Genomic DNA, 22583 nt, shown 5'->3' with positions numbered 1-22583 from the left:
GCCATGGTGTGCCTGGGAGCGGGAGTGGGGCCTGCTCTCCTTAGGTAGAGTGTGCTGTGAGGGGCCCGATGATTTTCCGGGTGTGGGATCCAGGTGCTGGAGCCATGTGTGTGTGACCTTGGGAGGTGTGTGCATGTTTGCAGGAGCACAAGAGGGAAGGGGAGCTTAGAACAGAAAAGGCAGTGTCAGGGCTGCCAGGAAGCAGGGGACTGGATGCATTGACCCCTGTGGGTCTTCACTAGACTATAGTGATTGCCCTGGGAGGTACACAAGTGGGGACCACAGCCCCAGGTGTGGAGAGCCACAACCCCCTCCTTCTTGGGGATTTGGAGGGCTTTGAAGGGGGGGGCATTCCTTTATTCTCCATCCACAGGGACACTTCCAGCTGCCTCCCCATCCTTAGAACACCTCCTCCACCTGCTGGCAGATGTCTCCTGAAAGCACTGAACTTAGGGCTTCATTTCTTTGGCCTGTAAAGCCATCTATTAACATCCAAATCCTCTTCCCCTCCTCTGCATGTGGATTTTAGATGGAAAGAGGGAGAAAGAGCTCTTGGGCCTAGAGGGCCAAGTGAGAGGGTAGAGGAGGTGCCAGAGACATGTTGGGGATGTCGAGGGCAGGGTGGGTGACCATCAAAAACCAAACTCTGCTAACTTCTCGATTTTGCCTGATCTGAATTTAACAGAAAAAGAGACAGAGAGGAAGTTTGGTGATGACCACACAAATGTTTCTAGATTTAGGGATGACTAGTATATTTTTGATTTTGGAATATTTATAGCTGGAAGGGGGTGGTAGTTGTTGAAAGGTAATTGCTATCCTGCCTTTGAATTCCATGGACTTTCCTGTCTGTATGGAAGTGCCCCACTCCCTTCATTCAATCAACGAATATTTACTGTGAATATTGTAGAGTTGGTGCCACATTCCCCTCCCAATTAGAAGTAACATACGTTGATATACTCTTAGTATGGGTTTTGAAATCAGGTAGTACTTGATCAGGTAGACTTACAAGTCAAATCCTGACTTGTAACTGTTTCAATTATTCAGTGGTGCAACAAACCACCTCAGAATGTAGGGGCTTAAAACAATAATGCTTTATTATTTTTCATGGTCTGTGTGTTGGCCATGACTATGGCCGTGGCTGTGGGTTCACTTGGCACCTCTCAGCAGCATTCAGTTGAGGGACTGGCTGGAAAGGAACATCAAGGTGGTCTTTCATCCTTCAGGGTCTCTCTACATACAATATCTAATCATTCAGTAATTCAGCCGGAGGTTGTTTTTTTTTGTTTTGTTTTTTTGTTTTGTTTTGTTTTGTTTTTTTTTTTTATGGCAGCTGTATCCCTAGAGAAATACTGTAAGAGGTTATAAGCTCTAAGGTACAATTGCTTCTCAAACCTCTGCTACTACATGGCCAACTTTTGAGTCAGTGTGGGAGGGCACAACATAAGGGCAAGAATCCTGGAAGCATGGTTCCAGGGAGGCCATCAGAGCAAAGTCTATTACAGTCACTTCCTGGCCTTGGGCAAGTGATTTGGCCACTCTGAGCCTCATTTTCCTCCTAAAATAGAGATAATACCACCTATGTGGCAGCACTGTCATGAAGACTAAATGAGAAGCATGGTATCTGATCAGAATAATTAGTAGTTAAGTGTTCACTGTTTAGATTATTAGACTGTAAGCATCTTGAGGGCTGTCTTATTCATCCCTGTGTCTCCCAGTGGCTGGCATGGCCCTTGTGTTTGATATCTTTTTGTCGGGCGGATAAAACAGAATGAAGCACAGAAGCCCTAAGCCTTGGAGCTCTGTTAGAGTGACAGAGGCAAGAAGACACAGCAAGTTCTTACTTCCCAGTGGGTGGGACGTAAGCCGAACCAGGGAAGCACTTGTAATTCCAGGTGATTCTTAGATGGACTTAATTATAACCAGATTCATCCAGTTCCATGATCATGAGTGATAGAAATCACTTTGGTTACATGAAATCAATCAGTTCATCCATTATTCAGTGTGATTCCTCCAAGAATGATATACTGATGTCTGCTGTGGGTGAGAAAGGTGTGAGGGTGAATCATTTGCATTGTCCTTGCCTTCCAGTGTACGAATAGGGTGGGATCTGATGTGCAAACAAGTCCATGACCATCCAGCATGTGACACCTGTTACCGTATGTGAAGAGCTGTGGTAAGGAGTGATTCACGCTGTGATGTGATTTGAGCTGAAGGAGGGGGTCAAGGAAGGCTTCACGGAAAGGGTAGCATTTGAGGTGGCCCTGCAGAATTCACCATTTGGTGCAGGGAGTCCCAGGAAGAGGGACCAGCATGAGCCAAGATTTGAGGGTGTGACAGCACATGGCACTTCTCAGTGAAGCTGAGCCCTGCAGGGCTCATTAAGGATGCACATGGGAAGCAGGACACAAAAGCTAGGCTGGCAAGGCTGTCTGGTGGTCTGGTCCTGGCCAGGCTTGAGGGCAGTCAAAGCAGGGTGGACTTTACCTCCCAGAAAATGGCCTTCCCTCAGAGATTTATTTTGGAAGAAGAGTGACATGACTGGATTGGTATTTTCAGAAAAAGCAGGAGGAGTTAGAGACTTCAGTTAGAAACAGTATCAACAGACCAGATAGAAGCGGATAATTATGGTCTGGGAGAGGGACTAGAGGAAATAAGAATCAAATATCTAGAAGGCAGTAGAACAAAAACCGGTGATTGATGAGGTCTGAAGAGGACTTTGAGAATGCAGAGGTGCCTTGGGGGTTGCATCCAGGGTGCTGAGTAGATAATGAAGATGTTGGTCAAGATGGGAAACAGGAGAAAGATGCGGGCTTGAAGGAATCATGTATTATGAGTACACTATTAGCCACATTAAGCTCTGAGCCACCTACATTAAAATACCACCTTTTCATGGTCTCCCTCTCTACAGGCTGCTTCTAAGGAGCACTTAAAAAAAAAAAAAAGATTGCTATAAATGTCAGGTCTAAGGCATGGGTTATGTATGCCTCATGCTAGTGGAAGTGATAGTAGAGATTAGAATTAGGTTATCTCTAAGAAGCATTTAAATATGTTCTGGTGTCTCTCATCTTAAAAATTCCTTCTGGAATCTCCCATGCTGCCTCTTCCCCTTCATAGTTGAGCTTCCTGTATGTACTCACTGTCTCCACCTCACTCTCCCCTCAGCCCCCATCAGCTGGGCTCATCAAAGAGGTCTTCCCTGAAGTCCCCAGTGGACCCTTGCCACCTCTGCTATGACTTGTGTCATCAACTCCTGTTGTTTACACTGTCATTTACACTACTGCCCACTTCTTCCCTCCTTGACATCCTCTCTTCCAAAAGGTTTCCTACCAGAATTCCCATTGCTGCTTCTGGTTCTTAGAAACTTCTTGGTTCTTCTCCCTCCCCTGCTTTTCTGAGGGTCCACCTTTATTACTCTGCTCTCCTCTCTCTGCACCCTCTCCCTGGTCCTACTCATCCACTTTTATGCTTAAGTTGCCAGACCTATATTTTTGGCTCCATATTGCAAACTATGTATCAACGACTATCTCTATTTCCAAGGCCCTCTGGAACCTCAAACTCATGGAATTTACAACCAGGCTCGTCTCTCCCCCAAACCTGCTTTCCTTCACTTTCCCTCCTACCTAACCACAGCCCCATTTATCTACATGCTCAAAACCCAAACCTGAGCTTGATCTTCGACTCTTCCCTTTAGTATGAGCCACAATCATTCTGTCACCAAGCCTTCTTGACTCTCCTTCCTTTTTTTTTTTTTTTTAACGTTTATTTATTATTGAGACAGAGAGAGACAGAGCATGAACGGGGGAGGGTCAGAGAGAGGGAGACACAGAATCGGAAACAGGCTCCAGGCTCTGAGCCATCAGCACAGAGCCTGACGCGGGGCTCGAACTCACGGACCGCGAGATCATGACCTGAGCCGAAGTTGGCTGCTTAACCGACTGAGCCACCCAGGCGCCCCATGACTCTCCTTCCTATGTTGCGCCCGTATCCATCCTTGTCCTCATTGCACTCCTGCTACCTTGGCTAACAATTTCTGCCTCCAACAGCCTTCTGCTTGACCTTGGCCCTCAGTAGTCCATTTTCTAAACTGTATATCTGATTAAGTCCTTGCCCTTCCTTCATTCCACAAACACTTACCAAAGCACCTGCCCCATGCCAGGCAGTGTTGGAAGTGCTGGGGAAGTGGCAGTGGTTGAGACAGAGCTTAGGGTTTAGTTCCCAGAGAGAGATGTTTTTTTTTTTTTTTGCCTTTGCACATCCTGTTTCCACTACTCAGAATGCCTTCCTTCTCCTGCCCCAGTCTCATAATTATACTTTCTCACCTGACTCGACTCTTCCAGTCATTTAGATGCTACTGCCTCTGGGGGTTCCCCAATTCCTCAAGCTAAGTTGAGTGTAGAATCCCATGCTAGCCTCTTGCCCAGCATTTATTTTATTGCTGTATCATCTAATACCTTACTTAGTCTGTCCCAGGGAACCCCAAGCTGTTTGAAGGCAAGATCTCAAGATGTCCTCAGCATACCTAGCACAGCACCTGATAAAATTCATGGCCCAGAGCAGGTATTCAGTAAACATACACTGAATGAATTCATGTTTTAATAGAGCTCAGGAGAGAATGCTAGGCTAGAAATACAGATTTGCGAGATTATTAGGACTTTTGATTACAAGTGACAGAAATCCCACTCAAATTATTTTTTTGCAAAAAGGGATATGTACCAACTCATGTAACTGGAAAGAAGGGGGATGGGTGTGTTTGGGGTATGACTGTACCTGGGTTCTCAAAAATGTGGTGAGGACTCTTTCTAGCTTTTAGCTCAGCTGCGCTCTGAGTGTGGCCATATTTTTCCCCCGCCATGCATGGGCTTTCTCCATGTAGTAGGTGGGGGTTACACAAGGCCATAGATAGCTTTAGCATCCTAATATGTAATTCCAGAGGAATAAGAGACTCCTCAGTCTTTCATTTATATTCCCACTGAATGGCTCTGTTGGCTCAGCTTGAGGAATGTGTCCATTCCTGGGTCGTTCATTGTGGCCAAGGAGATGGGGGCACCATGGTTGACATGATTGGCTAGGCCTGGGTCATGCAGCCCTGTCAGAACCACATGGAATGGGGAGGGCCAGCTTACCAAAGAAAGAATGAGATGTATTACCGGAAGGTGAAGAAGACTTGCTGAGCAGATAAAAATACTAATATCCACTGCAGGAATTCTCAATGATTACATGGTAGTGGAAGCCATGAAAATGCAAGATAATCTGTGTTTCTGTCAGAGTCAGTGAGAACGTGACAGTAGACAGGAGCCAGAGAAGACACACATCTTGAAATGGTTGGTCTTGTTTGAGGAGATGAGATTCACACACCTGAAAGCCTTAAAAAAAAAAAAAAAAAAAAAAAAAGATCCTGTGGTTCATCCTGTAGAATCCTTCTACCTAATGCAAACCTTCAGCTGGATTTGCAAGAAAGTAGACTTGAGATAGGCGTTTCAGAAAGATGGCAGGAGCATAACAGGTCCTGGGGATGGGGGCAAGGGGCAGGGCCAGGCTGAAAAAGGAGGCAGGTCTTAGGAATGCAGAGGTTGCTGATTTGAAGAGACTAGAATGCAAAGGAAAATCTCCAACTGTTCTGTCATGATACTCCTAATACAGGACTGTGATAGAATTTGAACAGGCAATACTTCTATTTTTCTTTTTCTTCCTCTTCTACCTCCCCCTGCCTCCATCACCTTCTTGCCTGCATCCAGGCAAAGCTTATGCTCATGCTGAGGGAGTACATACATCTAGGCAAAAATATTCCTAAGAATGATTCATAGTCCTTCCTCAGCTCCAGCATATGGAGGGAAACTGTGGGGCAGGCTGGCCTCAGGGGAAGAGCCACCTGGACCCAAGAAGTCCCTTCCTACTTCTACCTTGCACGTCCACACATAGGCCTGCACCCCCAGACTTTCCCCTTTGTCAGAGCCTGGCTAGCAGGGTGCTGTGTAGGAAAAGGATGCTTCAAAAGTATATGGGGAGGGGACGGAACAGGTTGGCCAGTTCTGATCCCTGAAAGTGCCCCCACTGGAGGGCTCAGCACTTAGTTGGGATGGGCAGGTACCCACGGGTGCCCTGATACCAAGCTGACCATACATCACAGAATAACCCTGTTCCTGAACAGTTGTGTGTGTGTGTGAACTGAATTCTGTTTATAACATCTCTGGTCACTTTGCCAACTTCTTCAATTTTATCTATACTTATTAATCCATTCAGGTTTTCTACTTCTTCTTGAGTCAATTTTGATAATTTATATTTTCCTAGAAAAATATTCAGTTCATCCAGATTTTCAACAATTTGGGCCAAGAATTGTACCTGGTGGCATTTTAGTAATTAAAAAAAAAATCTCTGTGTCAGTGGTTATATCCCTTTTCTCATTCACAGTGTTATGTATTTGTTTTCTTTCTTTCTTTTTTGCACTTTGAATAGATTTGCCACAAGACTATTTATTTTGTTGGTCTGTTCAGAGAACTCTCTTCTGGATTTCCCTCCCAAGGCTACTTTTTTGGTGTTAATATACCTAATGATAACGGTGATGGATGATAATGATTTTGATGTTAATATACCTAAACGATGGTGATGTTAGAACAGTGACTAAGTATTTAAAAAAAAATTTTTTTTTAATGTTTATTTATTTTTAAGAGAGAGAGAGAGAGACAGAGCATGAGTGGGCGGGGGTGCAGAGAGAGAGAGGGAGACACAGAATCTGAAGCAGGCTCCAGGCTTTGAGCCGTCAGCACAGAGCCTGATGCAGGGCTCGAACCTGTGAACCATAAGATCATGACCTGAGCCGAAGTAGGATGCTTAACTGACTGAGCCACCCAGGCACCTGCTAAGTTTTTTTTTTGTTTTTTTTTTTGTTTGTTTTGTTTTTTTTAATTTAAGTCCTTGGCTTATAGATAACTAAGTTGTTTTTGGGTAAAATAAAACTTGGATTTGCTCAAAATTATCTAGTGGTGGGGGTGGGGGAAGTACAAAGCAGGGGAGCAGGTATACAGATAAAACAAAAGCGTCATGAGTTGGTAACTGTTGAAGTTGGTTGATGGGTATATAACATAGTTTATCCTCATATTGTATTTTTGAATATATGTGAAGATGTCCATAACAAAAAGTTGTGTCTTTTTAAGATTTTTTAATGTTTTATTGAGTTGTTGAGAGAAAGACAGAGTACAAGCTGGGGAGGGGCAGAGAGAGAGGGAGTGTTTTGTTTTGTTTTGTTTTAATCCTTGTCTCACCATGCATACCAAAAATTTTTAGATGGATTTAAAACTCCATTGTATAAAAGGAAACCATACAGCCTGAAGTATGTGTATGCTACCAAGTCATTGTCAGTTTATGGATGATTATTTGTTTAAGGCCCTTAATTAAAAACAATTTTTTTTAAACATTTTTTATTTATTTTTGAGAGAGACAGAGACAGAGTGTGAGCAGGGGAGGGGCAGAGAGTGAGGGAGTCACAGAATCTGAAGCAGGCTCCAGGTTCCAAGCTGTCAGCACAGAGCCCGATGTGGGGCTCGAACTCATGAGCCGTGAGATCGTGACCTGAGCTGAAGTCGGACGCTTAACTGACAGAGCCACCCAGGCGCCCCTAAGGCCCTTAATTTAAAAAAATTGTTCTAGACTTTTAAAAAAAAGGTAATCACACAAAGTATGAAAGGAAAACATATATAACTGTTTATAAAATCTTCGGTAAGGCTGGACTTCCTAAGCATGATAACAAAATCAGAAATGCTAAAGATTTTTACTGAAGCCAACTATAAGCTTTGTTATATCAGTAAAGACTGTAAACGAGCCAATTGACAGACTTGAGTAAAACATTCGTAGTATATAAATGACAAGGGATCAACATTATAAAAAGCCTTTGCAAATCAGTAAGAAAATGTGAACGTTCAGTATAAAAATGAGCAAAGAATAGTACATAAGCAAGTCACCAAAGAAATATAAATGACTGCTCAATATGTGGGAAAAAAAATATCCAGCCATAATAATCAGAGAAATGCAAGCAAAAGAGCCAGGCCACTTTTCGCTCTCAAATTGGCAAGAGTAAAGTGAGGCCAGGGGGCACCTGGGTGGCTCAGTAGGTTAAACCTCTGACTCTTGATTTCTGCTCAGGTCACGATCTCGTGGTTCGTGAGTTCGAACCCCATATCGGGCTCCGCAGTGCGGAGCCTGCTTTGGATTCTCTCTCTCCCCCTCTCTCCCTCAAAATGAATAAATAAACTTAAAAAAGAGAGAGTACAGCGAGGCCAAAGGTGAAGCTGAGTTTGGCTGCAGTTGGTAGATGCTGGGAGCCATTGAAGGAGCATGAGTTCTCGGTAGACAGAGGAATCTGGTGCCTAATATGGGACGAGATAGAGCTCTGAGCTGAAGCCTGGGCCAGCAGTCTGGGTGTGAGGAAGAGCACAGAGCAGAAGAGAACTGATGGAGAAAATGAGCAGGTCTTGATGGTTAGCAGAGAGCAAAGCCAAGATGGCCAGTGGTGTGGTATGACTGGGAGGACAGTGGCACTGTTGAAGAGAACAGGGATGGACGCTGGGGAGTGGGTGAGGGGAAGTCCAAGGTTTGCTTTTTACACTGTGGGTCACTGTGTTAGTCTAGAGCTTCATCACTAGTGACTGGCCACTGACTCAGATGATTTAGGCTACAAAAAGAATTTGTTGCCTCACACAATTGACAAGTCCTGGCTTAAAGTTTTAGGCAGATCTGGATCTGGATGCTCAAGGGAGGTCATCAGGAGCCTTGTTGTTCATCTTGCCCAAGGAGGATAGAAGTGGCCACAAGCAGGGGCACCTGGGTGGCTCAGTCAGTTAAGCATCCAAGTTCGGCTCAGGTCATGATCTCACAGTGTGTGGGTTTGAGCCTCGTGTCAGGCTCTGTGCTGACAGCTCGCACAGCTTTGAATTCTGTGTGTGTCTCTCTCTCTGCCCCTTCCCCCGCTCACACTCTCTCTCTAAAAATAAATAAACATTAAAAAATTAAAAAAAAAAAAAAAAAAAAAAAAAGAAGTGGCCACAAGCAGCTCCAGGCTCACATTCTACCAGCTGAGCACAGGTCCTGGAGTGGCTATATTGGCCTGGAGTTGGCGCTGTGACTGACGAACAGGCTAAGGTCATATGTGCTCCCCCAGAGCCCCACCCAAAGTGGGGGCAATGGTTCTCAAGGGAAAACTGGGGGTCCATCCACAAAGCAGGGCTGGAGCTGAACAGCAAAAACAATAAATGTCCTCTACATTCCATGTCTGAACAAGATCTACACAGACCCCCCCCCCACTTGTACAATTTTTTAAAATGTTTCTGTTTATGATAATGCAACTATCCCTCACAAAACGTCAAACACACTTGTCCCATCTCCAGAAGGAGATGTTCCAAGTTCTCATCCACTTACCACATCTAGACCCAATTCAAGATCTTGGTAATGGGCTGTTTGGCAAGGTACTCAGCTAGCCACTCATGGTCTTTTAATTTACGGCCAGACTATGATGGAGGAAAGATCGGATCGCTGAAAGAACAAAACCCTCCCAGCTCAAGAGGGGAGATGAGGAAAAATGCTCAGTGGTCACAGACCCATAGCATGGTCCACATGCTTAACCAGTTGGCAAGGATGAGGTTCCCTGGCTCATCTATTTGGCTGCTATGGTTCTGCCATCTCGAGGAGCCTTCGTTGTTCTTCATGCTCTGTGCCACACACAAAGAGGGGCATTGCGGCGGGGCGGGGTGGGGGGAGTCACCTCCCACTGACGGCAAGTTTAAGGGGTGAGGAACTTTAGTAGCTGAGTAATCCCTGGCCTTTGTTTTCCAGGTTTGTGGGTTTTTCTGGCAATACAATCCCCTTAATCATTAGGAAGCTTTCAGTCAGTTTGCATTCAGTTGTCCCCAGAGCCATTAACCAAACTAGAGACCTCATTGGAAGTTGTAATTCGTGAATCAAGTCCCTGGTGATAGTGTTGGGGGAGGAGCAGGAGTTGTCTCTTAGCAACAGTTCTTGGTGCTCTGCCCTTCCCAGGAGCCATGGCTCTGTTGCCTCTAGCTAGGCCTCTGCAAAGGGCAATGCAAACCCCTAGTCTAGAGTTCATTTGTCCTCTCTCACTCAAGCTGTATCCCAGTGGAAGGCTCTTTTGATGAAAGCAATGATAACCTCTGTTGAGCTGGGAGGGTACAGCAGGAGGGGTTCTTGGAGAGCCTGAGGAGTCAGGAGCCTGTGAGGGCCCAGGTTTGTCTCTGTCTGTGTTTCCAGCCTCCCTGTCTTTGCTTGAGTTGACTTTAGCTAGAAGCAGAGAACTGGCTCTTAATTATCTGACTCTCAGCCATATTGGATTACTGGCCTCAGGCAGAAAGGGCCTCTCTAGGCAAAGCAGCATTTTCTTCCTGTCTGCTTTCAGATGTGCCCCTTTCAGCCAGAGTGTGTCTCTTTCTTGTCGGACCTTACTGAGGCCATGGGAAAGGCCACACCCCATATGGTGACATTTTTCTACAGGTCCCCTAAAGTTCCAGGTAGGAACATCAGCTGAGCTCGGGAGATAGTGCAAGAGTTTAATTAGCTGCTTTGCTGCTATGTAGTAGGGCTCACCAGCTTCTGAGGAGGGATCTGGTACTATCTTACTTCCCCACTTAATTCAGCTAATTCTTCCTTAGGGCCTATTCCTTTAAAACATTCAATTTCTCACTCTAATTTCTGGCTTCGGACTTCTTTCTAGTGCAAGTGCCACAGACCCAACTCCAAATGGTCAAGAAAAAAGGGGAACTGATTGGCTCACCCAACTGAACAGACCAGAATCTCAAACAGTATCTGTGAGAAATCTGTCCATCTCAGCTCTGCTTCTCTGTATTGGCTTCATTCCCAGGAGGTTCCTCCCGAAAGAGACAAAGATAGCCCTTGCAGCTCTAGCCTTCCCCATCAGCTTAGAAACCTGAATGCAAAGAGGATGCTTTTCCCCAGTAGTTGCAGAAAAGTCCTGGAGGAATGACTCATTGACTCAACTTGGGCGATCTCTGCCCAACCCAGGACTCTTGTTTGGCCAGGTCTATATTACTTTCTTACCCCTGGAGTCGGGGGTGGACCATCAACCCCCACTCAGACCACAGGGACTGAGAAAGTGGGGAAGGAAGGATGGTTCCCCAAGGGCAAAGCAGAATGATTTTACCAGGAGGACTGGGTTCTGGGCTGGTAAAGGGAACAGATGTTCACCCATATATCCATGTGGAAATGCCTGAAGGCAAAGGGAAGTCAAGAGCAAGTCAGGATAGAGAGGCAGAGCTGAGAGTTAGTGGCTTAAAGCTGGGAGTGAATGGGAGCAAACCAGACTGCTGGGGAGAGGGTAGATATGAAGGTGGACTTCCCATCAGGAGACAGGAAGATTCAGAAGGCAGTAAGAAGAGGAGGTCAGAGAACCCAAATGGGGCAGCTTCATGGCAGCCTGTAAAGACAGACTGGTCATTAGTATGAGTGGTGGGACCAGTGGGGGAAGATCCTTGATGACAACTGGATTGATAAGCAGTGGTCTGTGACCCGGAGGAGCACAGGGACAGCAGAGGGTGGTTGAAGGCAGTTAGGAAGAAGAGAGCAGTGACGAATAGGGTAGAGATTCCACAAGGCAGGAGTGGTGTGACCAGAAGCCAGAGATGAGGGAGGATGGGCAGCAGGAGTTGAGAGTGAGCAGGGTTAGGATGCCAGGAAGGGTGGTGTCTTGTGCTAGAAGCCTGAAGAGGACAAATACGGTGGCCCTTGGAGTAAAGGGCAGGGCAGGGGCACTTACTGGAGACCAACCTAGCAAAGAAATTTGAAAAAGGAGCTACGTGCCTAGCAGGGCAGGGATGGGAGTATGTGGTACAGAAACAGGACAGGAACAAACAGGGACACACACACAGGTATCATCAGGTGAGGTGACAATTTGGTCACTGCAACATGGTACCAATAGTTTGTCTTGATGGGTATTTCCATCAAGGTGGAAATAACACCTTCTTTTAAGGATTTCTTAAAGTATATTTATTTATTTGGAGAGACAGAGAGCGAGAGAGCAGTGTGTGTGCGTGAGCAGGGGAGGAACAGAGAGAGAGAGGGAAGGGAGAGAGAGAATCCCAAGCAGGCTGTGTGCTGTCAGCACTGAGCCCGATGTGGGGTTTGATCTCAAGAACCAGGAGATCATGACCTGAGCTGAAATCAAGAGTTGGGATGCTCAACCAACTGAGCCACCCAGACGCCCCAAAGATTTGTTTTCAGAGGTAACATACATACAGCCAAATACACATAGTACACTAACCTTATGTATACAGCTTGATTGTTTACGTATACACGTACTCACATGTAAAACCACCACTCATATCAAGATCTAGAGCATTTTCAGCATCACATGTGGTTCCCTCCAGCCCCTTCTCAGTTTATCATCCCCAGGAGTAACTTCTATTCTGACTTCTGTCATGATCAATTTAGTCTGTTCTTGAATTCCATATGTATGGAATCCTCTAGTATGCACGCCCTCTGGCTCCTTTCATGCAACATAATATTGAATGGATTCATCCACGTTGTTGATGTACCAGTGCTTCCTTTTCTTATCGCTGGATAAAATTCCATTATGAATATATTACAAATTATCCATTCTACCGGTGTTGGGCATTTGGGTTGTTTAAGTTGGAATATAGCTTGGAAGTGTTATACATAATATTAATGCCTTTCTCTCCCCCCTCTCCCCCCTTAAAGAATCCTCATTCTTTCTCACTCTCATACACGTACAGGCCCTCCCACCAGTACCAGAGCAGGCCAGCCTCCTCCAGGAGGTCAAGCCATTGGTATCCCCTCACCCCTCTATTATGGGCATGGGTTTCCTGGGGAAGTACATTTCCTCACGGGTGGGGATACCACCCTCCTAAGTCTTACTCCCTCTCTTCTAGCCTCCTCGCCCCTGGCCGTGAGCGCCCTGGGCCTTCCTGACCCCGCAGGGGGGCTTGCCCGCAGCCCCCCATGAGCGCGCCCGGCTGACCGGCTGGCCGGCCGCGGTGGAGCCCAGGCGCCGCGGGGGCGGCGGGGCCATGGCCTCGCTGGACCTGCCGTACCGCTGCCCCCGCTGCGGGGAGCACAAGCGCTTCCGGAGCCTGTCGTCGCTGCGCGCGCACCTGGAGTACAGCCACACGTACGAGACGCTCTACATCCTCTCCAAGACCAACAGCATCTGCGACGGCGCCGCAGCCGCTGCAGCCGCCGCTGCCGCCGCCTCGGGCTTCCCGCTGACGCCCGAGCCCGCCGCCCTGCTGGCAGTGCCGGGCGCCCGGCGCGAGGTCTTCGAGAGCACGTCCTTCCAGGGCAAGGAGCAGGCGGCCGGGCCGTCGCCCGCTACGCCGCACCTGCTGCACCACCATCACCACCACGCGCCCCTCGCCCACTTTGCCGGCGACCTGGTTCCCGCCAGCCTGCCCTGCGAGGAGCTGGCTGAGCCCGGCCTCGTGCCCGCAGCCGCCGCGCGCTACGCGCTGAGAGAGATCGAAATCCCGCTGGGGGAGCTGTTCGCCCGCAAGTCCGTGGCCTCCTCGGCTTGCTCGACGCCGCCGCCCGGGCCGGGACCCGGGCCCGCCTCCGCCTCCCCCGCGTCCCCGTCACCCGCTGATGTGGCTTACGAGGAGGGCCTGGCGCGCCTCAAGATCCGTGCGCTGGAGAAGCTGGAGGTCGACCGGCGGCTGGAGCGGCTGAGCGAAGAGGTGGAGCAGAAGATCGCAGGCCAGGTGGGTCGGCTGCAAGCCGAGCTGGAACGCAAGGCTGCAGAGCTGGAGACGGCGCGACAGGAGAGTGCGCGGCTGGGGCGCGAGAAGGAGGAGCTGGAGGAGCGTGCTTCCGAGCTCTCGCGCCAGGTGGACGTGAGTGTGGAGCTGCTCGCCTCACTCAAGCAGGACCTGGTGCACAAGGAACAGGAGCTGAGCCGCAAGCAGCAGTGAGTGGCCCGCAGGGCCCTGTGGGCGGGTGTGCCCGTGTGTGTCACTGCCGCTGCCACCACTGTGACTGGGCCTGAGTGTGTCTGTTTGTGTCTGTGTGGCCATGGCTTTGTAATATGGCATCAATAGCCACAAGCCTGTAATGACGGTGTGGGTGGGGCCAAGAGTGTCATGAAGGTATGTGTTTGGGACTGTGAGTACATGCAAGTGTGACCACGGGCCTGCTGTGAAAATTGTTTCTCTCCCTTTCTGTCTCTCTAGCGAAGGCCAGCTCCTACATTGTGGCACCAGACCCTCTTCCTACTTTTGCCTACTCAAAGACATAGCGCAGTTCTGCTCTCCCCCTTTGCCATCACCAGACTTTCCTCGTCAACTGTATCATTCCTAAAAGCATCCAGACATAAGATCATTACTCCCATCTGCCCTAACCCCACTGCCCCCCTTAGGCTACAGCCCCTTTTCTCTCCTTCCAGAACAACTCCTTGAAAGTATTGTTTATATTCCTTGTCTCCAGTTTCCTTCCCCACTTTCCGTCTTCAATGCACTCTGATCAGATGTCCACCTCCACCACTGTCCTCTGTGTCACCAACGACCTTCACGTTGCCAAGGCCACTAGTCATCATCTCAGCGTCTCACATCGTTGACACAGCGATAACCTTGAAACCCCTTTTTCACTTGGCATCCAGGACATTCTCCTGGAATGTCCTTCTTTTTTCCTGTCTGCTCCTCCTCGGTTTTCTTTGCTGGCTTCTCCTTATTTCCCTGGTCTTTAAATGTAGAATTTCGAAGTAGATGGATGTTATTTATCTGTCCCCCTTGTGACGTAAGCTCCACACGGGCAGGGATTTTTCTCAGGCTTGTCCACTGCTGTGTCCCTAATACAGTGCCAGACACCTAGAAGGTGCCCAGTAAATGTTGAGTGGATGCATGACCAACTGTGAATCCTGAAGTCACTCTGAAGCATGCTGTGTGTACATGCACTTCCCGGAGGCTTCTGCGTCTGAGAATGGTTCTGAAAATGTGTGTGTGTGTGTGTGTGTGTGTGTGTGTGTGTGTGTGTTGGAATGTGTCGTTGGGACTGTGCCTGCCTCAGACTGCGTGTGTGCCTGCGGGTGAACTTGACACGAGCATGACACGAACTTGACACGTACATGAGTGTGCGTGGCTGTGTGCCTGTGAGCATTGCTGGAGGGAGGGGGTGGCTCTGAGTGTCACTGAGTATGACTGTTTCGGTGGGGAGGAGGGGTGTCTGGCAGGAGTGTTGGGGCTGGGTCAGCGGGGTGTGAGTGTGTGACTCGGGGTGGATGTTCGCATTTCTGTGTGTGCTGTCCTATGGGGCATTGTGCCTGGGCCTGTTCCGCGTGCACCCACGTGACCACAGGCAGCTGTGCCCGTGTCTCTCCCCACTGCTCGGGGTCCCCTCCGGAGGGTGGGTGGGCGGCCAGGCCAAGGCACGGGGGTAAGAGACTGCTCTGGGCCCAGGGAGGTGGTACAGATCGACCAGTTCCTGAAGGAGACGGCGGCACGGGAGGCCAGCGCCAAGCTGCGGCTGCAGCAGTTCATCGAGGAGCTGCTCGAGCGGGCTGACCGGGCCGAGCGGCAGCTGCAGGTCATCAGCAGCAGCTGTGGCAGCACGCCCAGCGCCAGCCTGGGCCGTGGAGCCGGGGGAAGCGGTGCCGGGCCCGGCCCCCGGGGTCCAGGCAGAATGGTGAGTGCCTGCCTGCCTTCCCCCCTCTGCTTGCGCCCCTGCCCCGTGCAGCCTCACCTCACACACTGCCTGGCATCCCCCCCCCACCCCCGTCATGCTCCGTGCTTCCCTTTGGCTCTTCCCCACGAGCAGACTCGAGGCCTGAAGTAGGGGCCCCTCTGATTGGGCAGACGTGCCGGCCCCTGAGGCTGTGATCCAGTGAGGTGTGATCCAGCTGCTCCGGTTCTCAGGGGCCTGTCTCCACTCAAATGAGAGCCCGGGAGCCACAAGTCGGGGTCTGGGGTGCTGGGTGGGTGTGGGGAGGGGGCCGGGGAGCCTGCCTCTCTGGGCTGTCTGTCTGTCTATTTGTCCATCTTTCCCAACTTTTTTCCTTCTCTCTCCTCTCCCTCCTCTCTTCTCTCCATCTTGTGCCCTGTTTCTCCCGTTCCTTCTCACCCTTTGGCCTCCTCTGCCCCCTGCCTCTCCCTCCCGCTCTGGGGGCCCACAGCGAGAACACCACGCGGGCCCGGCCATGCCTAGCACATACGCCGTGTCAAGGCATGGCTCCTCTCCCAGCACAGGGTAAGCCTCGGGCCTGGCCCGCCCCACAGCCCACCCTCTCCCTGGAAAGATCCACTGGCCCACTGGATGGCTGGCCCATCTGAGGCCTTGGCTCCTTGTCCTTTCCCCATATTCCTTGGGTCACCTATGTCTGCCTTTCCACACTGTTGGAAGGGGGCTCTTGGAAAGTAGGGGGAGTGGGTTGCCCTTGGCCGGTGGTAGGGGTGGCATGGGGAGTTCGGGCAGTCCTGGTGCCCCTCGCTCCTCACCGTCTGGTCCACCCCACCCCAGGGCCTCCAGCCGTGTCCCTGCTGCATCCCAGAGCTCAGGCTGCTATGACAGTGACAGTCTGGAGCTACCCCGGCCAGAAGAGGGGGCCCCCGAGGACAGTGGCCCTGGGGGCTTGAGCACACGGGCCCAGGCTGCCAACGGCGGCTCGGAGCGTACCCAGCCCCCTCGCAGCTCAGGCCTGCGGCGCCAGGCCATCCAGAACTGGCAGCGCAGACCCCGCCGACACAGCACGGAGGGGGAGGAGGGTGATGTCTCGGACGTGGGCTCCCGAACCACGGAGTCAGAGGCTGAGGGCCCCTCAGATGCCCCCCGCTCTGGGCCTGCTATGGCCGGGCCACTGAGCAGCTGCCGGCTCTCAGGTGAGTCCTGGGGAGGGTAGGCCAGAGAGGCCAGTCTTTCCTTGGTGCTGGGCCCTCTCAGGGGACACAGGGCTGAGGCGGTAAATCCCTTGGGCTCCCACACCTGTTTTCCCCCCTGTCCCAGACTCCCCACAGTGAGAATGACAAACTGTCCTACAAGTGCCCTGTGAGCTTGGGCAAGGAACTCACATGACAGAGCAGGGCTGCAGCACAGGGGCGCTCAGGTTGGGTATTGCACAAGGATGCCACATCTCAGGGGTCCATTCACATGGTGGGCTCGTTGACATTTACAGGAGAGTAGTTGAATGTTAACTGCAGGCTGAAGTCCCGGAGCAGCAGGGAGAGCCCCCTTCTGTATACGGACAAGGCCATGTGCATATGTGGGTGGGTCAGGGTCAGGAGGTTAGAGGGCTGAGATCAGGTGCGTGACTGCTGTAGAGTGAGTGCTCTGGGCAGCCTCACCCTGGCCTTCTGTTCACAGAGGCTGGGTTTCTAACCATCTGTACCCTTACCCTCCAAACCCTTCCCACTCTTGACTCAGTTGATTCATCTAAGGGGTGAGTTTGGACTCTGTGATGATATATGATCTTAAAAAGACAGTTTGCTTGAGGAAGGGTCACCTTTTTCTAATTTGTATAGAGATAGAGTGTGGCAGAGGAGGGGGAAGCAGAGGCCCCTTGTCCTTCCTCCCAAGTCACTGGCCCTCCAGCATGAGTCTTTCGTGACTATTCCTTTGGCAGCTCCTAGCCCCCCCCCCCCATCTCCCCACCCGCACCTCCACACTGGCCTTTGACCCTCCACACTGACTTTTGACCCTCTGGTACTGTGCAGCCCGCCCCGAGGGAGGCAGTGGGCGGGGTCGGCGAGCTGAGAGGGGCAGCCCCTCACGCTCCAACGAGGTCATCAGCCCAGAGATCCTCAAGATGCGAGCCGCCCTGTTCTGCATCTTCACCTATCTGGACACACGCACGCTGCTGCACGCTGCCGAGGTCTGCCGGGACTGGCGCTTTGTGGCTCGTCACCCCGCGGTCTGGACACGGGTGCTGCTGGAGAATGCCCGCGTCTGTTCCAAGGTGCTGTCCCTGTCCACTGCCCCTGCTGTGAACCCACCTTTCTCCCAGCAGAATCTGGCCCCTCAAGGTCAGGTCTTTGAAATGCTTACAATACCCCAGCTTCAGCCTGACTCCCCACAATGCTCTCATGGGGCCTCCTGTCTAGGGGCTGGTCTGCCTCTAGGCAGGCAAGCACAGACCCCTTCATCCCCAGGTAACCCTTGTCTCCCTGCAGTTCCTGGCGATGCTGGCTCAGTGGTGCACCCAGGCCCACTCGCTGACGCTGCAGAACCTGAAGCCCCGGCAGCGGGGCAAGAAGGAGAGCAAGGAAGAATATGCCAGGAGCACCCGGTGAGCCCATGGCGGGTGGGCGGGTGGGTGTTGCAGGCTGCAGACCCAGAATTCCATTGGGGGTTGCTTCCCAGAGGGGGAGGTGGCCACAGGCAATGCCCTGACCTCTTGGCCATCCCCAGAGGCTGCCTGGAAGCAGGGCTGGAGTCCCTGTTGAAGGCCGCTGGGGGGAACCTGCTGATCCTGCGCATCTCCCACTGTCCCAACATCCTCACTGACCGCTCACTCTGGCTGGCCAGCTGCTACTGCCGTGCCCTGCAGGCCGTCACCTACAGGTAGGTGCACACCACTAGACTCAAGGTCCACACCCTCTTGGCCTCGGGCCAAAGGGATCCCTCGGGTCTGCATACTCTTTCCCCAGGGGTCTTAGGCAAAGGGACTCAAGAGTTCTATGGTCCAAGGGAAGGGAGCAAAGGCCACTAGGGTGGGTGGTCTCACCTTTGTCTTTTCAACAGGAGTGCCACAGACCCCGTGGGCCACGAGGTCATTTGGGCTCTGGGTGCAGGCTGCAGAGAGATTGTCTCCCTCCAGGTGGCGCCACTTCACCCTTGGTGAGCCCTGGCAGGGGTCAGGTGGGGACAGGGTGGGGCTGGGGCTGGGGCTGAGGACTGAGCAGATCTGAGCCATTCCAAAAGCTGACTGGGGAGACAGATTCGCATTCATTAGTCGGTGTAAGTAAGTGTTGGGAGCAGGGCTTCCAAATCAGACAGGGGGTGATGCCCTGGCTTACTGGCAGTGAGACTTTGGGCAATCCAGTCATGTCTTAGTTTCTCAAGTGCAGAGTGAAGATGGTATTAGAGATCTTTCAGTTTTGGGAGGACTGTAGCTGGCTCCAGTGAGATGTGTACATAAAGCCTGCAGGGGCCACAGTAGGTGTTCAGGCAACGCTAGCTAGAAATAGCCACATTTGTTTGAGCTGGTTTTTAGAGAATCCAGATCATTCACCGCTCTACTTGGAGTTCCTCAGACCAGGCGTTTTTGTCCCTGCGCTTTGTCCCCCAAGCCCTCTCTCCACAGAACAACTCCTCCCAGGGCATCCAGTGTCCTTTGTGAACACCTGGTAGAACTTGGCACTGCTCCCCGCCTCCAGTCCTACTGCACCCTGTCCCAACCCCTGTTGTCATTTGTTTTGCAATAATTTCTCTATGTTTCAGTCCACGGTGTACTCGCAGTTCTCAGAGTAGGGGCTATGAATGCCCATTTCCATATCTCTGCTTCCAAGTGCAAGCAGACGCCAGAGAACCTGCTGCCAGGGTGAATATTGAGGGATGAAGTGTTCAGGGAAATAGAGAGTTTGATGTGGGTGGTGGGCAGAGGAGAGCAATGAGTGTGGAAAGGAAGGTTGGGGCAAGGTTAGGCAGGTCTGGCCTAAGGGGTTTAGATTTTTGCATTTCATCTAGAGAGTGCTTGGGAAGCCACTGGGGTATCTTAGATCTTAAAAACAGGATTATATCAGATTGGTTACCTTCTGTGTCCCTCCCTCCCCCAACTCCTTGAGGGAAGGGACCATGTTTATATTGTCACTGATGTATCCCCAGGGGCTAGTTCAGTTGTTGGCTGGAGTGGACACTTGAGGCCCATTTGTTGAATGACTGAGAGAATGTAGGAATGAATGACTCACTGTCAGCAGTGTGTAGGATTCTTCTAGATGAATCCAGATGAATATGCATGGTGGCCTGAATTGAGAGGTCGAAGAGTTATCCAGGAATCAAAATCTGTAGGTCTTGGCAGGAGGTGAGGGAGGAAGAGTCAGGGATGATTCCAGGTTTCTAACTGGAGCAGCTGGGTGGTTGGCGGGGGCCCCAGCCTAAGGCAGGGCATGAAAGAGGAGCTGGCTTGGGGCGTCATGCAACCAGAAACTTCCTTGACAGCCTTCTCTCCGCCCCATTCTCCAGCCAGCAGCCCACGCGCTTCAGTAACCGCTGCCTGCAGATGATCGGCCGCTGTTGGCCCCACCTTCGGGCCCTGGGGGTTGGGGGCGCTGGCTGTGGGGTGCAGGGCCTGGCATCACTCGGTGAGTCCTTCCTTGGGACTGGGGTGGAGGGTGGTGGGAAGCAGGTGTGGGTGCAACACTGAAATCCCAGGGGGTTTGGGGCTGCAGCCTGGGTGGTGGCAGGAGCACCAAGGCACTGGGCGGGAGGCAGCCTGGGGAGTTTGTCAGCAGGACCTCCCCTCTTCCTCCCCCTTCCTAGCAAGAAACTGCATGCGGCTGCAGGTCCTGGAGCTGGACCATGTGTCGGAGATCACCCAGGAGGTGGCAGCTGAGGTCTGCCGGGAAGGCCTGAAGGGACTGGAGATGTTGGTGCTCACGGCCACCCCCGTCACCCCCAAGGCCCTGCTGCATTTCAACAGTGAGCGATGGGAATGCAGGAGGGGGGCTACCACTGTCACCACTTACTGTGCCACGTCAGCAAGTAGCATAGCCAGCTCCCTGTCTGTCGCTCCTAGTCAGCAAGCCAGCACTGGGGGCAGACCAACGAGACGCTAATCCTGGCTTTGCCACAAGTGTCTTCTGCGGGCAGTGTGGTGTTCAAGTCTTGCCAGCATCTGGTCCAAACGGTTCGGTTCAACATTTATTGCCCTATGCTCTACGTACGTTGGAGACACGAGCTGTACAATGCCATCTGCCCCACATGAGCCTCTGGCCAAGGGCAGAGGCAGAACAGACAGGTTAGGAGCACAGGTTCTGGAGCTGGACTGACCTAGGTCTCAATTTTGGCTCTACTGCTTATTAGCTGTGTGACTGGGCAAGTTACTGTACTTCTCTGGATTCTGTATCCCCTTCTTCTAAGCTGACCCTCTGGAGTGGGTGGGAGGGTGAGGACCATTCTCAGGGTGAAGACTCCTTTCTCCATGGTGTAGACTCCATGCCTCCTCTGAGCCCACCTCCCTCTAGCCACCTACTTCACTCCTGGCCACTCCTCCACCTTCACTGAGGACATGGGTGTCCAGCTCAGGCTGCTCACACTCCTTCAGGGCAATGTCTTGGACAGGAGCTGCCTCCGACCCACCCCCCACCCCCAACTGGAGCAGCCTTCTGGGCACAGCCAGCACAGTTGAGTCACCACCGGCACCCAGTGTCATCGCCCCGAGGATCTGCAGTAACCACCGAGTGGCTCCTCAGCTCCTCAGGCTGCTGGGGCAGGCCTCCCCTTCCTGAGGCCCTGGTCACACCTACATCGTCAGCACTGAAGGCTCCCTGACTTTCTTATTATTTCTAGGATCCTCTTCTTCCTTCCCCATCAGCCTCATGGCCTGGCCCTGGACTGACCACCAGAACTGCTCAACCTCTAAAATTATGACCTCCAGAACCTTCTCAGCCACCTGATTTTCTTCTTCCTCCTCCACTGACTTCATGGCAACATCTAGTCCCTTAAGCCCTCTGCTCCCAACTTGTTTGCTGCCTGTCCCCTCCTCCATGCTCCAGAGAAGAGCCATCAGCCTCACCTCAGCCACTCTGTCCTTTTAATTCATTTCCAGATGCCCAGGCCATGGCACAGCTGTCCTCTCTGCCAGGGAAGTTCCTAGAGCCCCTGCACAATTGGCTGCTTCCCACTCATCCTCCCAGAGTTCACTGCAGCCTCTGCTCTATGACCTTGCCCTCCTCCTCCCCTGCATTCCCATGTGGTTGATCCCCTGGGTGCCACCAGTGTGCTCTCCTCTAGGTGGTTCCCAACGCCTGGCACGTGACCATCTCCGTAGGGTTCTGATTTCATGAATTAGCGATAGAAGAGCAGCCCCATTGTCCAAGCCAAACATGAGCCATCACCTTATTACCCACCTTTTCCCAGGCATTTGCCGGAACCTCAAGTCCATCGTGGTCCAGATTGGGATTGCTGATTATTTCAAAGAGCCCAGCAGTCCTGAGGCCCAGAAGCTGTTTGAGGACATGGTGACAAAACTCCAGGTAAGGAGTTGGCTCTTAGGCCAACCAAAACCCCAGGTGGCATCCCTGGGCTGGGGTTGGTGACCTGGGTGTGTGATGGGAGGGCCCCACTTGCCTTGACCTGAGGGGAACTAACCAGGGTTCGGTCTACAGGCCCTACGACGGAGGCCCGGCTTCTCTAAGATCCTGCACATCAAGGTGGACGGCGGCTGCTAACCCGGGGTGGGGGGCGGCAGGGCCCCTGCCGGCCCCACACCAGGGCACTCTCTTTGGACCTCCAGAGGGACCCTGATTTGGACTAGACCTTCGGAGGCCTTGTGTTATCCCTAGCTTCGAGGGAGGGGTTGACAGTTTCCTGTCCTCCTCTTGGGACAGCGGAGCAACGGGCCTGACGTCGGGCACTGGCTCTTCAGGGCAAGGGCTTGGACAGAAGCTGCCCTCCGACCCCCACTCCAC

At 51.6% G+C, this 22583-nt stretch overlaps 1 protein-coding gene across 1 annotated transcript; it reads left to right on the top strand.

The window, feature by feature from the left end:
• The first annotated feature begins 13046 nt into the window (after positions 1 to 13046).
• On the top strand, positions 13047 to 22343 carry FBXO41 (F-box protein 41). Its single transcript, XM_047854119.1, has 12 exons — positions 13047 to 13939; positions 15423 to 15648; positions 16136 to 16209; positions 16480 to 16838; positions 17670 to 17911; positions 18126 to 18241; positions 18364 to 18516; positions 18697 to 18792; positions 20137 to 20255; positions 20434 to 20592; positions 22033 to 22148; positions 22281 to 22343. The coding sequence occupies exons 1-12, from the start codon at positions 13047 to 13049 to the stop codon at positions 22341 to 22343; spliced, it is 2616 nt and encodes an 871-aa protein (XP_047710075.1).
• Positions 22344 to 22583: the final 240 nt, after the last annotated feature.

This window comes from Prionailurus viverrinus, chromosome A3 (assembly GCF_022837055.1).
Source record: "Prionailurus viverrinus isolate Anna chromosome A3, UM_Priviv_1.0, whole genome shotgun sequence".
NCBI lineage: Eukaryota > Metazoa > Chordata > Mammalia > Carnivora > Felidae > Prionailurus > Prionailurus viverrinus.
The sequence above is the reverse complement of the archived record's forward strand: the minus strand, read 5'-3'. Positions and strand labels throughout refer to the sequence as shown.